The 14,844-nt window shown below is 41.2% G+C and overlaps 1 protein-coding gene across 11 annotated transcripts in view; it reads right to left on the bottom strand.

Moving 5' to 3' along the window:
• celf5a (cugbp, Elav-like family member 5a) overlaps positions 1–14,844 on the bottom strand; it is a 197,943-nt gene that overhangs the window by 17,872 nt on the left and 165,227 nt on the right. For 7 of the 11 annotated variants that reach the window (XM_014336839.2, XM_014336843.2, XM_014336841.2 and 4 more), the window contains exons 4-6: positions 14,467–14,595; positions 12,172–12,251; positions 4,216–4,362 (exon numbers count right to left, since the gene is read on the bottom strand). In XM_014336839.2, coding sequence (XP_014192325.1) covers positions 4,216–4,362; positions 12,172–12,251; positions 14,467–14,595 — 356 coding nt within the window. The remainder of the gene's footprint in view (positions 1–4,215; positions 4,363–12,171; positions 12,252–14,466; positions 14,596–14,844) is intronic. The other 4 variants (XM_014336844.2, XM_014336842.2, XM_042216823.1 and 1 more) reach the window with 1 other exon arrangement.

Below are 14,844 nucleotides of genomic sequence, written 5' to 3' on the forward strand. Positions count from 1 at the left end.
AAGGATAAAACTCAAGGGCCTCATTTGTTACCGCCATGCTCGAAGGCTGTATTTTCACAGAAAGATTATAATAGGTTCTTTCATCTCTGATGCACTTTGCTGTACCGTGTATGTGTGTGTGTCTAGACGCATGCAGGAGCTGTCCAAAGCCTGTCCTCACAGTGAAATCAGGCCACACACATGCTGGTGTATACGTGCGGGGGCAGTTTATAGTACAGCCAAATGATGCAGTAATCTGTAACCATCATTTCTCATGTGTGCCTTTTGAATGCGAGTCCCTCCAACAGGGGGAGATGTTTCCTAATGTGAGTTTATAGCCATCATTCTCCCTTCTGATCCACCCACACACTGTCACTATTAGCACCAAGTTAAACCATTTGCTTTCCTCTAGTTTAGCTATCTCACGCTCTGTCTAATGCATCTTTGAGGGAGGCAAGGCGGCCAAAGTGCTGGAGGAAACTTCTCACTTTAACTCAAACACAGAGGAACCAGGGAAAGCTGAAACGGCCAGCCTCACAAAGAGACGCCACTTAAGATGATGAGAGAAGAAAAGTGACTTTTGTCAAATCTCGCTGTGTGCCAATGTGATGTTTGTGTCGTGAAGGGGAAATACAAAAAGCAATAAAAGCTGGTTTTACCACTCGCATTCAGCGTTTCACGGGAGAACTATTATAACTCATCACTAACGCTGGACTGAAACATGGAATCTCACTCTCGTTTTCCTTTGCCTTGTGTTTTATAAAATCACCTTTTGCAAATAGGATGTCTCCTGTCAGAGCACACCGGTGTCTGTGTCGATCGTGAAAATGGCACATTTCTCATTTTTGGCATATGTTGTCAGTGTTGTACCCCCTCCAATTTGTGTTCAGAGCCCCCTCCTCCTCCTGGTTTGACTAAAATCCAATTTACTGGCTGTCAGCTCAACTCTATAATCCTATCCACTGCTGTAGTGGAGAGGTAGCTCTTTGAATTTACCATTTACTGTATTTGATGGTTATGACTATATATACAAGCTTTCCCAATGTCTGTATTCCATACCGTGCCACCTCTTCTTCTCTTGGCTAGTGTATATGGAGAGTAGGAAAACGCATAGCATGTCTTTAGAGATAAACTCTTTTTTTTTTCTGTCACTGCAGCTTTTTGGTCTTTGGGGAATATATGTAGTTTATCTTGCAGCAAAGAAACATTCATCGTATCGTTTCAGCACCCTCCTTGTGGCTACAGGCGAAGCAAGGCTGCATGCCGCGTGCATTTAGTCAGCACCAGTGATGCAACTGTACTCATAACTGCTGCACACCTGCATGCAAGATAACTAATATTCCTCTTTATTCCACATTATTTCTTACCTAACAGACCCTACCAGTATTTAGATTCATTTAGTAAGGAAGATATGAAAATAAGCGCCTTGCTGATAATCCATTGCTGTCTGTTGCACACTCATTACTTTATCAAAAGCTGGAATGAGTTTATCTCCAAGGTTGGCCTGCCTCAGCGTTTCTAAACCAACTTTCTTTATTTTGGCAAAGTGATTATATGCTATTACATAGCATACATAATACAAAGGAGAATTTCACCTTCACTAACATCTTTCATGCTGTGTAATCTTTCTGTCAAGAAACCATATATGTGCAATTTCTCCTTTAGATTTAATGGTAATTGATTCTCTCTAATGCCAAAGTATCCCCCGTGCCCTTGTTACGTTCACTCCGAACTCAATTTCCTCGCATCATCCTGCTGTTTGTCGTATTATATGTATATATGAGGGGGGGTGGGGAGGGGAGTGAGAAAGAGCATTTACTGCGCACTGTGCGTGAGTGTGTATACTCTTGTGTGTGCCTGTATGAGTCGACACGGGTCTGTGCCACAGTAAATAAGAGTCATGGCCAACCTGTGCGGGGCACAATGGTCTCCCTGCAGACCGCTACTGCCTCCACCACCCCTTAAACATTTGCATTTCTCCACATTTTCTGGGAAAGGGCTGCATTTCATGAATGGTAATGAAGGTGGGAGTTTTACTGGAGAGAGCACAAGAGATGGCCTTGCAATTACTCGGGGATGGTCAATTTGCACATTTCACAGTGGGTCCCATGGCTGTGATATGAAAATGAGGGAAATGGATAAGCCCCCAAGACCCGGCTAACATCAACAATTAATCCTAGCATTTAGAAATTGGAAAAAATATTTAACTTTAACAACCAAGTAAGTACAGGAGAAGATGATTTTGCACTGCTCCTTCTTTGTAAATTATATTTTCCACAGATGATCCCGTGCATTTAGGCGACTAAAGCCCAGGTATTTATCACAGAGTCGGACGGAAAGCATTTCATCCAACCCAATTCAATTGATTTTAGTTTTCTTCAAGTAGTTAGTGTGTCTGTGTGTGCATGCGGTGGCATATGCACTGAGGGGGTGCATGTGTGTGCTCTGCCTCAGCAGGAGAGAAGAAAGTTTGTGTGCAGATAAGTTGCCCATGGAATATTCTGAGTCAACTGTGTCCCCTGAAGCATCTCATGGGCCCAGAGGGAGGGACAGTGGGAGGGAGAGGGGAAGGGTAGAGAAGCAGTGTGATAGTGGGTAGAGGGGGCGATTGGTGAGAGGGGCTGCACAGGCTGTCTGAACTCATCAAAGAGCCGAGGGTCTGCTGTGTGCGTGTATGGTGCCATGCCCTGGGGGGGTGGGTGGGCGGTGGTGGGAGGGCAGAGTGAAGCTGATGAAGGGGTTGGAGGGTACAAGCTAACCAAATGTGTGCGCGTCTACGTGCTGAGAGTGCTGAAATCCAGGCACTAATGGAATGGCAGTACTGTTTAAGAGTAGAAGAGCTGAAAGTGGTGTTGATGGCAGTGATGATAGTTTGCCAGGCTAATTTTCACCTACAACAATATCCGCTAAGTAAGGAAAAACAGGGAAAAAAGCAGCGAACAAAGAGTCTGCGTGCAGTGAATTCGCTCAAAGACGTTTCACTGCAACAGCGGAATCCTCATTTAATTCTTTGCCTGTGTGACTGATGTAAATTCTAACTCTTTGGTCAGTCATCATCCCAACATGGATTAAGTAAAAGATGTTAAAAAGCCTACGTTCAAACCACCAACATGTTTCCCTTTTTTAGAACTTTGATTTCAGAATTTTTGTAGATTTATACTGGAAAAAATGGAGTCCAAGCCACATTAAAATTACACTATTTTGTTATTCTGCCTTCATACCTAAAATCTAATTGTTTTAAATGAAATTAGTTATGATGATGGCACAAGGGTATAAATTCTCCAGATGTTGGCTCCAAATATAATATCTACCATCTGCAGCTTTCATTGGCTGTTGGAACAAATTCTTGAATCAAAGAAGATTTCACATATCTTATGGCCACTTGGGGGCAGTGTAAACAACTGCCCCCAATACAGAAGATACTGCGAGCGCAGCACTTTAATATATTGCCTTTCAGGTTAATAAGTCAAAAATTAATTAGCTTTATGTCTACTTGATAAAGAGTTAATGTCGCTTTGTATTAATCAAAAGTAGAATTTATGCTGAGCGTTTCCAGCCACCGATGAATGAGGCCATTGTAGTCACTCTGGTCTGCTGTTTACCACATTTCTGTCTTTTCAGCTGATAAATGTGCCACTATGTACGAGTTAAAAGCAAGTTAATTGCTCTGTTTTATCCAATGCCTGCTGTGGCTAAAAATGATCAAATAAGAGTTTTAAAGCAAAACAGTTCCACCATGAGGGGAACGACATAGTGGCTGGACCCTGTAATATGTTTACTACCTCGTCAGATGGTGAAATACATCGTGGCTTGTTTTTGTTGATAGTCGCTTTAACTGCCTCGATATTGAGAAAAATTGAAGTTGGAGCCACTTGGACTCGCTGAATGCTACTGACTTTCTATGATTTCCAGTCGCCACATCGCTTATTCCTTGCCTACAGATTCTGCATACTCAAATGCAAATACATGCTTATGGTGATTAATGATAGCACATAAAATATTTTTAACATTTTTCTTCCAGTGTTAGGTACAGTATATCAAATCCTTTAAAATGTCATTGTTTGAGAGTGAAGATGTGAAACATTGCCAGAATATGAAACTCACTGCTACTAAAATTTTAAGTATGTGTACCACAAAGTAATAAGATCCATTATCCATGCATAAAATGAAATATAATCTTATTGTTTCTCCCTTTAAAGTCTACTGTGTGTGCTACATATGCCTTTTCCAACTCACCGCATGTGCGTAAGAGCTGTAGGTGCTGAAGGGAAGGGCGATGGCTGGGTTAAAGATGCCAAACTGCCCAACCATCTGCTGCATACGTCTGATGGTGCGCTCCTTGTCTGTGTCGGCAAATTTGACCACCAAGCTAGAGGAAGCACCCTGAGTGAGTAAGAAGGAAAGAAAAAAAAAAAGGGGAAGAAATCAGATGAGGGAACAAACAGCCACTTAACTCCATGTAGCCCTCACACTTACACTCAGCAAATGAACGTGGTACATACATATACGCAAAAGGCCTTGAGAAAATTTGCATTTATGATTAACTACACATTTAGAGACAGCTGTGAACCAACACTTAAAAAAAAACTGCATTAAGGACGTTAGTGGTTATTATTTCAAATTTCTTAGTCTGCCATGTTCATTTGCAACAACAACTGCTGTTAACATCGATACCTAGTGAGCATCTCTAATTGTGTGTCAGAGATTTGCTTTTCATTACTGCAGAAAATTGTGGCTGGCATACATAAACATGAAACGGACAGCTGCGTTAAGAATAAAAATGTTCTATTTATTGAGTGAAAAGCTCAGATATGCAGACAGGATCAGCCTGCTTTCTTTCAGTCAGAGAGAGACATACACAAAGTCACGCAGGGCAAAGCCGACTCACTGTTTATATCATAAATAGTTTATATCCCTCACGCCCTTCCAGGCTTTTCCCTATCCGGTACAGTACATATATGTAACAACAGAGCTACTTTGTTAAGGTTAAAAGATCTGCAATGCACAGCAGTTCCTACTGGCCTGGGTAGAAGTGCTCTTCAAAGAAAATTCTTCTTTTCAAGGCGATTTCTCTCCTTCTGCCCAGCTTCCGTTTGAGTCTTCTCCTCGTTTCTGTGTCTTTGGCAATTCATTCCTATATCAAAACTATTACCCCTTTTTTGCAGCCCAATAATGAAACCAGCAGGTGTGTCTGCCACACACCCTTCATTAAAGAATCTTCAAATGATTTAGCGCTACAGTTGACCTTTTGTGTGCTCCGCCTCTCCTCCCCTCTGCGCCCCCAAACAGGCCAATCGATCCACATAAAAGGCCGAAATATTACTCTGATCTGACAGTGTAGAAAGGTTGTGTGTCAGTCACGATAAGAGGCTCCCTGAAATTGATGCAAGATTGTCAATAGCAGTGGTGACTGGTAAAGCGCCTGCCTGGGTTATAGTTTTCAAACTTCTAAAGGCGGTAATGTTTTGGATCTGAGTCAAATATCGAAGAAGCTGTGTTGGACAACAGGTGCATAGTTACAAATGGCATCTGCATTAGCAGGTTATTATTGCATAATTAATTTGACTTTATTATGCTCTTTTCTGTGTGTTTTCCCTTACTGAGGTATCGCTCTAATAAAGATATCTACAGACAGCAAAAAACGGTCAAAGACAGGCATTGGACCTTTTCGACTGTATGGATTTTATGTTCTTCCTTTCCCTTGCTCCCCACATTTCTCAATATTCCCACAAGCCCTCTCCTCCAGACCAACTCACTGGTTGAATTACAGGCTTGCAGTACTATATGTCAATGGTCAGTTGGTTAGTCGGCTGTGTGACTAAAAGACTGACTGTATAGCTAGTTGAGTGACTGACTGACTGGCAGGCTAGTTGGCTAACAGACGAATTGAGCACTTACTGGCTCTGGCTAATGAGAAATTAGCTTGTGCAGTGCTAATGCAATTCTATCAGATGGGAATAAGACGCCTTGCATTCACTCTGACTCATATACGATTCTATAACAAATACAGAAACAAGAGATAGAAAAACACAATAAAAAAATTCTTAATGCTTCTCAATCTCTTAAGCAAAACCTCATATATTAACACTAAGCAGAGACACTTCAAGGTTGACAGTGACACAATTGCAAGTTTAGCGTTTGTTGTTGTCGAGCATTTTACTATCTGTACGATTAACCTTGCTATGAGGTTTAACTTTGGGAGTGTGCAGCAGAATACAGACAAGATGCTCTAGTATATATTGAATATTTTACCTCGCCTTCACAGTTAAAGAAGCTATTTAAGGTCGCTCTTTGGTAATGAGAACTATGAGCTTTTCCTCTGGTTAAGGAGATTAAGTTGGAACTTTGCAGTCAGCCCTTTGCCATCTAGAACTAAAGTGTCCCTTCTTGAGAAACAAAGTTTATTGGCCTGTCTTATTATACAAGGGCCTTGTGCCATTTGCTTTCATACGCTTGCATGTATGTCCCACTAGCTGCAAAGCTTTTTTTCAAGGTCTCTACACTGAGACTGCCCTCCCACTGTTTCTCCTAAGGACACGTAAATTTTATGGCTTGTCGGCTAAGCGTCCATTGCCACATTTGTTTATCTCAGAGGTTTTCCCATTTAGGCCTGTCAGGATATCAGCGAGCAGAATCTCCATTGCTATAAAGAGAAGAGGATGAAGTGTGAAGTGAAAGTCTCATTAAATTTTTAAGCTGCCAAGTGTGAGCAGAATCCCCCTGCCGGGTGTCTCCCAGCTGCCTAGAGAGCCACTGAAGAAGCGGGAGTTAAACAGGAAGGATAAAAAGCTACTACAGAGACTTAGAACCAAAAGGAAAGTCTGCCTCTTTATGGCTTCTTCTCGTTGCCAAGGATGGTTGTGTTGGTGTCTGCTCAAGCTGCACAAGCTGCAAACCCTCATGTGAATGAAGGAGATAAAGCCTCATACCTAGTGATATATATTTCATATTCTTTTAACTTTAATGCCTGCTTGCATTTGATAACTTAGAAGGAAGATTGGTTCTCCGTCCAGTACTGGGAGATACAGTCTGTGTCTTGGCTTCAAGTGTCTCACAGTGAAGACCTTTATGGTGTTACTGTATTTTGGGGTTAGTCATGCTGTAACTTTGTTCGCACACCTATTAAGAAATACTTTAAAATTTTTACAACACTCCAAATCAACATAATACAGTCGGAATGTTTTTCACATTTATTTTAAGAAGCTCTGCCATGGTCCAGCAACCTGTCCACAACAGGATGTCAGGAGTTTGAAGGCAACAGCTTCTGTTTATATGTTGTTGGTTTTTTTTTTCAAATTTAACTGCAAACTGTGAGCTGAAAAAAAGCAGATGGTGATAGTTTCACCCTCTCTGAGTCACTCTTTTACTTTCACTCATCATGTTTGGTCAGCAGGAAGCTCGAAGGATGTTGGTTTGGTGTAAGTTCTAATTATACTTGCAGTAACACAACTTGTTGTTGTCAACGCAGCAACATGTATGTTAAATGTGATTGCATTTCAGCTGCCTCCTGTCAGCTCCGCACCCTCGTGAGGAGGAAAGGAGAAACTGCTGTGACTGTAAATGACAGCAGATTTCAGCAGACTAATGACTCTCGCGCTGATCTGAAATAAGACAGGTGCACATAAGTTAGATTTTTCATACCAACAATTCAGAAAATTTATATTTATATATTCAGAATCTGCTGATGTTTCCTTATATGTAAAGTATAATTTAACATTTCTTTCTCACAGTGAGGAAAACACACTAAACTTAAACACTGGTATCACATTGGTACTTGGTATTAACATATTTTCACAGCCAAAGCATCTCAGGATCAGAACATCCTAAGCCTCCTGTCCAGTGTTTTCAAACGCCGTGACGGGCTTCAGCTCGCTACAAACCATAATTCAGTGTGATGGAAAGATGGATATAAAAGAAAAGTGTATTAATGACACAAAACACTTTATTAATAGGAGTAAGTTATTCCGACTGTAAAAAGAAGAGTCTACGGAGAGCTTTAAATCTCTTTAATGCGAGTGCCAAAATCTGTCAAATTGCTAATTTTGTTACTCAGTTAGTCGCAGCAGGTCATTCAGTCATTCATTCAACTTTTCAATCATTTCTAACTAACTAAAGATCTGAAAAAATTTAATTAGTAACATTGAGTTACTAATTTAATATATGCAATCTTTTAACAAAACTCAAAGAATATTTCAAAATATGCATACTGACTTTATGTAATTTGATTACATGTACATTTTCTGTATAATCTTTCCTTTGTCTAGTTTTTATACAAGTAGAGTGGCAGTCTGTTACAGGGCCTCACCATTGGCACCAGTCACACTCATATTCACACCTATGGCTGATTTACAATCACCAGTTAACAGAATTTACGGCACTTTTAATAATTAAGCGCCAAGTCATAATAACAGGTGCCTCAAGGCACTTATGTTGTTATGTAGATGCCCTACAATACTAAAGAGAACCACAGGAAACCCAAACCATCTCCTGTGAGCGGTCGGAGTGAAAGGAGGAAGACAGGACAGAGGCACACTGTGAAAGAGAAGTGTAAAAACACAGTGAGTAAAAAAGGTGAATGAAGAAGAAACACTGGGAATCCCTCAGCAGCCTACACCTATGCAGCATAACTAAAGGAGGATTCAGGGTCACCTGATCCAGCCCTAACTATATTCTTTAGCAAAAAGGAAAGTTTTAAGCCTAATCTAGATAGTGTCTGTCTCCTGAATCCAGGAGAAGGGTCTAAAAGTTGAAGGCTCTGCCTCCCATTCTACTTTTAAATACTCTATGTAAGCCTGCAGTCTGAGAGCGAAGTGCTCCGTTGGGGTGATATGGTGCTATGAGATCTTTAAGATAAGATGGGGCCTGATTATTCAGGACCTTGTATGTGAGGAGCAGGATTTTAAATTTGATTCTGGATTTAACAGGGAGCCAGTGAAGGGAAGCCAATATAGGAGAAATATGCTCTCTGTTCCTAGTCTGTGTCAGTACCTTTGCTGCAGCTCAGTTAACCTAACATGGCGATCTTTGGACTGTAGGAGGAACCTGCAGAGAACACGAATGTCCAGGATCTCCGTAGTTTGTTCTAAATACACGGTGAAAGGCATTTCCTTCACTCATGTTCAGAATTATACTAAAGCTGTATAGAGTACTCTTATATGATATAACTATTAATTTTTGGCATTTGCACGGAGCTACTCTATGGTTGTTTTTCCAGTGAGGTCAACCATTACACTACCCCAGCTAGCCATAGAAGGATAAATGGACTTCTATTCAAGCTTAGCTCTTATAATAATGGATGACTGGGAACTTGTTTGGTTATTAGAATGTAAATTGAGTTGCTAGAAACAATACTGATTGAAATTAAAGACCTAACTTAAATAAAAGCAGAATGTTGTTTAGGGAGCAGCAACACAAAGATTAATCAACCCTGTGAAAGACTGACATTAACACTCCACATTTCATTGAGTACACAACAAGATTATTACTTATGCCAGTATTTATATGTATACCGCTGCATCGGCTGCCTCTTTCATTTCATTAAAAGACGTGCCTTATTGGGTATTAAATCCTGGCACTCGTAGCACTTGCATATGTACTCTGTTCTCTGTCTGAAGTAACTGACAAGATTCAGGAGATGGGGAATCACATTTAGATGAATTTTAAACTTCTTCTTTTTTCTTCTCTTGCACTCTCAATCATCTAGCTCTCTCTTCTAAGCAAGCGTTACCTCATTTGCTTTCTTTTGTTGTGCGCTTATCCTTCCATCATCCTGCTCTGCTGCTTATATCTCAGTTCCTGTGTCAGCTGAAACTGCCTCGAACTCAGCTGCTGCGCATACGGAGTGAAAAAAAAAATCAGCATGGCTCTGCGGACCTGACCCACACCCCCGTCATCTCTGTGTAATTTTGTCCTGAGACTTTCTTCCTACATCACCCTGCTGAATTCCAGCAATTTGCTCTACAGCGCTAGAATTTAAATGTTTAATTGAGGCACTCGTGGCCTGAACTTTGGTGGTGCGTGCACACCAGCGATAGCAGCTGGTGATCAAGGGATGGTGGCAGAGTATACGTGAGAAGAGATATTTATGCTTGAATTATGATGGGTTAGAGTGTGATCGGCCGCTGATGCCGGATGGGTAGTTCCACATATGGAACAAATGCAAGTGTATGTACGCTCACAATGGACTTCTAAGCATGCAGCGGCCAGCACTCTTCATGCAGTCTCTTGATGCAGATTTCCTTTTTCATTTCCAACTCACACACAGATTAATACATACAAAATGCCCACTCCTTCTCTACATGAATAACACAAATGTATTCAGCTCAAGTCCTCCGAGCTGGAAAATAAGATCAGTCAGGGAGCCTTTGACCCTAGTCCGTGGCTGGACGTGGATGTGGCAGTGAGCGGTATAGAACGAGTGTGCATGCATGTGCTCATGCAAATGTTTTACCCACAAAGTGCTTCTATTTGTAGATATTTATGCATGCGCACACATGCATTCGTGTACGTCTGTGTGCACACGCATAAAATCTAAGAAGCAAGTGTTCATGCTCTGGGGCGCTGGCGTTCATTTGCTGTAGTGTTAATATTCTGTGCGGTACACCTCAGCCACTGCTGCTATAGGTCTTTATTATTGTCATCTTTTTGACTGAAATATGAAGGAATGAGGGAATTGCTTCTTTGATTTGCCTGATAATAAATTCTCTGTCTCTTTGGCTGTCAGTGGCATTTATTTCTTTGTTTGATTTCTTCATTTTTAATCCACCTCAACATTTGGTAAATAAATGCTTTTTCATTCAGTTAACATGCTTGTACATGACTTCTTTTTGCAGTTGTGGCTCGACTGCAATCGAAACGATGTTAAATTAACACACAGGATGTGCGGCCCATGTTTTTTCCAGGATCTTTGCTACACTGACGGACACGCTGCTCTGAATAGAACTGTCCTGCTGAGGCATAATAGACCATCGGAGGTCCACTAATCTCAGCAAGGCAGGCGCACTGTGCCTGCTCCTCCAGCAGCCACAGGATATGAGATGCTGATCAGATTTCTATAATCAATTTACCAGAGCAGGAGGTATAAATCCTGTCCATTCACTCATTCTCTCTCTGCCCCCTCGCTCTCTGTCTCATTCTCCCTCTCTCTCCAAGTCTCCCCCCCTCATCCTTTCAGCACCCTGCTTATAGTTGGATGAATAATTCAGCAGCCAATGTGGTGAAAGGTGGAGTAAACAAGTCTATTGCCTAATATCCCGAGAGGCTGCCAAAGAGAGACGAGCGAGGGCAGAGAGGTAGCAGAGATAGGGGAATGGAGCAACACAGAAGGAGGGTATCTATGGAAAATGGACATCCAGAGTCTTTCCTCATGACCTGCAGTCATTTGCACTTAGATTGACTCAGAGGTTGCGCCAAAATGGCACAGCTGGCTTCAAGTGGTTCTCTCTGCTCCTCTCTCTCGAGCCACACATTGGCAACCATTAATAATGAAATCATACAGTGAAACACAACACCTGTGAGATAGGGTGGGAGGGAGTTCACTGTCCCAGCCTTTCTGAGACGAGAGCTGCCGAAACAAAAACGAGGATGAAAGCAAAGTATACTTCAGGCTACTGTATAAAACAAGTCATGACTCTCTGTCCGCTCGCCGAATGTCATGGAGAATAACTCTATTCAGGTTTGAAGTGCAGAGTAAGTAGCTTTTATTTTGACACAATCAGGTATACAGGGACCCTGCTTAAACACGAGACACATACAAATGAGCAGTACAGCTTTTTGTGCTCGCAGTAAAGCTAGTGCGGAGAGAATTCAGAGGACACAGTGTGCTTACATAAGGAGCTAATGTAATCTCACACTGGGGTTCTATCCACTGATTATGCAAACAGAACTACTGATTGATGACTCATCCAAAATTCAATTATCACTCTAAACAGTTTTATCTGGAAATCAGATTAGGATTTTTTTCAAGTACCGCGTTAATTACAAAGACAGCAGAATATTTGTTTTTGGATCTTTTTTAAAAATCTGCCATATTTATAAAGATGGATTCAGTTGATTCAAACGTCGAAGCTGAGAATTTAAAGCTCCATAGCAAGACACGTGGACTGCAGCTATTGAAGTGTTGTGGATGTTACAGATGCTTTGTGGCCTGAGTGGGTTTCTGTGCTTTTATATGAGGGAGACAGCTGTACTCACTGGCATAGTCTGGCTGCCGTGGAGCGCGCTGATTGCAGACTGAGCCTCGGTGTGTGTGGAGAACTTAACGAAGGCGCAACCTGGAAGAAAGAGCAGATGCACACCGCACACAGGTAAACACACACAAACATACAAAGAAGTACATTTACACATGTATATATTAATATAGAGAGAAATATATTGTATATCCTGTACAGTGTTCACTCAAGTGAGCCTTTAACAGTGTACAATATATTAATAAATTAATAATAATAATAGTTGAATTATATTTGACACCACAGAAATCGCTGTGCAGTGAGAGCCTCTCATTGCACAGCAGGCTGCCCAACTCCAGGCATTAGGCAGGCAGACAAGCAGGCAGAAGCTGCAGGCAAGAGATTGCACTGATGAAGCAGAAAAGCATGCTATTTAGCACCACATGCCTGTCTGTGCATATTAAACACGAGCTAAACTGGCTAAACTTAACTAGCAAACCATCTAGGTTCTCAGAACAATTAATTGTTTCTACGACAAGATGTTCTGATCGCTTCTTCTGATTTGAACAAGGCCCGAAACAATCAAACCTCTTTGCTGTACTGTCCTTAAAGAACTATGATTTTCTCTCTTTAGGGTCTGGCTATGATACCTTTTTCTTTCAAAATCAACCAAGAAAGTACCCTTAGTAGAAATGATTGAAGGGGCAGAAACTAAAAGATGCATCACCATCTAATTCAAGACAAAAGAAAATGCATTCTCTGTGAAACTTGCAGTAACTGTCCAGCCGACTGCTCATGCAGGTCTCTGAGCTCAGTTTATTAAAATGTGAGAAAGCTAGAGCGAATAAAGATGCCGAGCAACTGACACAGAAACACATGCGGACTAAATCTGGGTCTGTTGTCTGAGCTAGCAGGACTATCCACTGAGCCACCGTGTCCTTTTATAATTACACCCCATTTCACCTAATTTCATTTTTTCATGTTAAGTTTCCTTTTTTAAAATTATTTAATCTGTCATACTGTCAGTCTCCTTATCATCTTCTCTGCTTGACCCAGTCACCCTGCCATTCTTCCTCTGTTAATGGGCTTACGCCTATGGACACCAGCCTATCACGATGCCCATTCAGCTGTCAAAGCACTGCCCCCCCTATTGAGATATGAATAGATCGGGGCTAGAGCTCGCGATGACCTGGACAAGGATTTTGCCACAGTAGTACAAACCATACATCAGTATAATTATGCATTTAACACTTCCTGCACCTTTTTAAATAAACTAAAAAAACTGAACGTGTGAAGCGGTGAGGAAGCATAAAATATTCTCTACATGTCATTTTCTATCACAGGACTTTGAGATGCAACATGGTGATGAATTTTTTTTCACTTGTTTAGATGTTTTTTTTATTTGATATGATATAATTATACTACTAGTACTGCTACTGCTACTACTACTACTAATAATTATTGCTATAGAAAGACTTTCAAATGATACTCTCAGCCATTACCAGAAAAAAAGAATTGTGATGATGTAATAGAGGATAATGACTTGAGTGTTGACAGTTAACTTAGACGGAGCATAAATACTGCACAGCCACAAAGAAGAATGCAACTCGTTCCCATCCCCACAGTGGGGACACTTGAATCGTTTTGACATCCGTCTTTCTTTTCTCCTCCTCCAGCGTACTGCAGAGTCAGAATGTTCTTCAAACCCTTTTAGATATAATTCCATAACGATTTCCATAAGCGCCGGCTGGGGAATAGGCTTTAGAGACATGAAAAACCACTGGTCTCTTTGCTCTTTGTTGCATGGCTATCTCAGAAAGGGCTTCGGGATATCAACACTTTAGTACCTGCGTAAAGTCCAGCGGTACATTCAAAACAATAGACAGCAGCAGGATAATGACTGGGATTTTGTTATGCAGGAAATTCAGGTAAATACTGAAAAAGTGTTTGCAAAGCCAACAGGGTAATTTTTAAATCATTGCTGAATTAGGTGGGATCACAGCAAGATATCACATGTGGTGAGAGAGCTGGGTTTTCCAGGACTAGTAGCAAGACTAAAAGCAAAAACATTGTCCTAATTAGAGTAACGATAAATTTAAATATGGCATCTTTTAGAAACTATTAGACTTTGACAATCCCGTGTCCCAAACAACATAACGTTAAATTTTTAACATCAATTAATCAGTCGGGCTACTTGACCTATATCTGATGGATGTGCCGCACAGATTTGAGACACCGCAGCTGACACACACACTCGGATGCACTGTCACTTCTTTGTCAGTGACCTAAATAATGCTGTCAGCTGTATCACAGCTCTTACCTTTGCTGTTTCCGTCAGGACCTCTTAGGACCGTGCACTCTTCGATGACTCCGTAAGGCTCGAAGAGGCGGTAGACATCCTCCTCGGTCTGTTGTTTGTTCAGCATCCCAACAAACAACTTCCTGTCTTCTGGAACAAAAACAAGAGTCAAAAGATTACATTACAACTTTGACCTCAATTATGAAACCAATTTAAGAGCATACAATAGTGAAATGTACAGTAGAGTCACCGTTGGTGGAACAGAGACAGCAATTTAAAAAGGAAGTCTCATTTTCCGCAGGAACAAAGACACTTTTGCGGAGCCTCGGTACAGTAAAGTAACTGTCTAGTTTATTTAGTGCAGGTTGGCCTCGAGTCACATTGTATTATCTCTTTCCC

This window comes from Haplochromis burtoni, unplaced genomic scaffold (genome assembly GCF_018398535.1).
Source record: "Haplochromis burtoni strain Fernald_Lab_line unplaced genomic scaffold, NCSU_Asbu1 Contig_13, whole genome shotgun sequence".
In the NCBI taxonomy this organism is placed as follows: Eukaryota; Metazoa; Chordata; class Actinopteri; order Cichliformes; family Cichlidae; genus Haplochromis; species Haplochromis burtoni.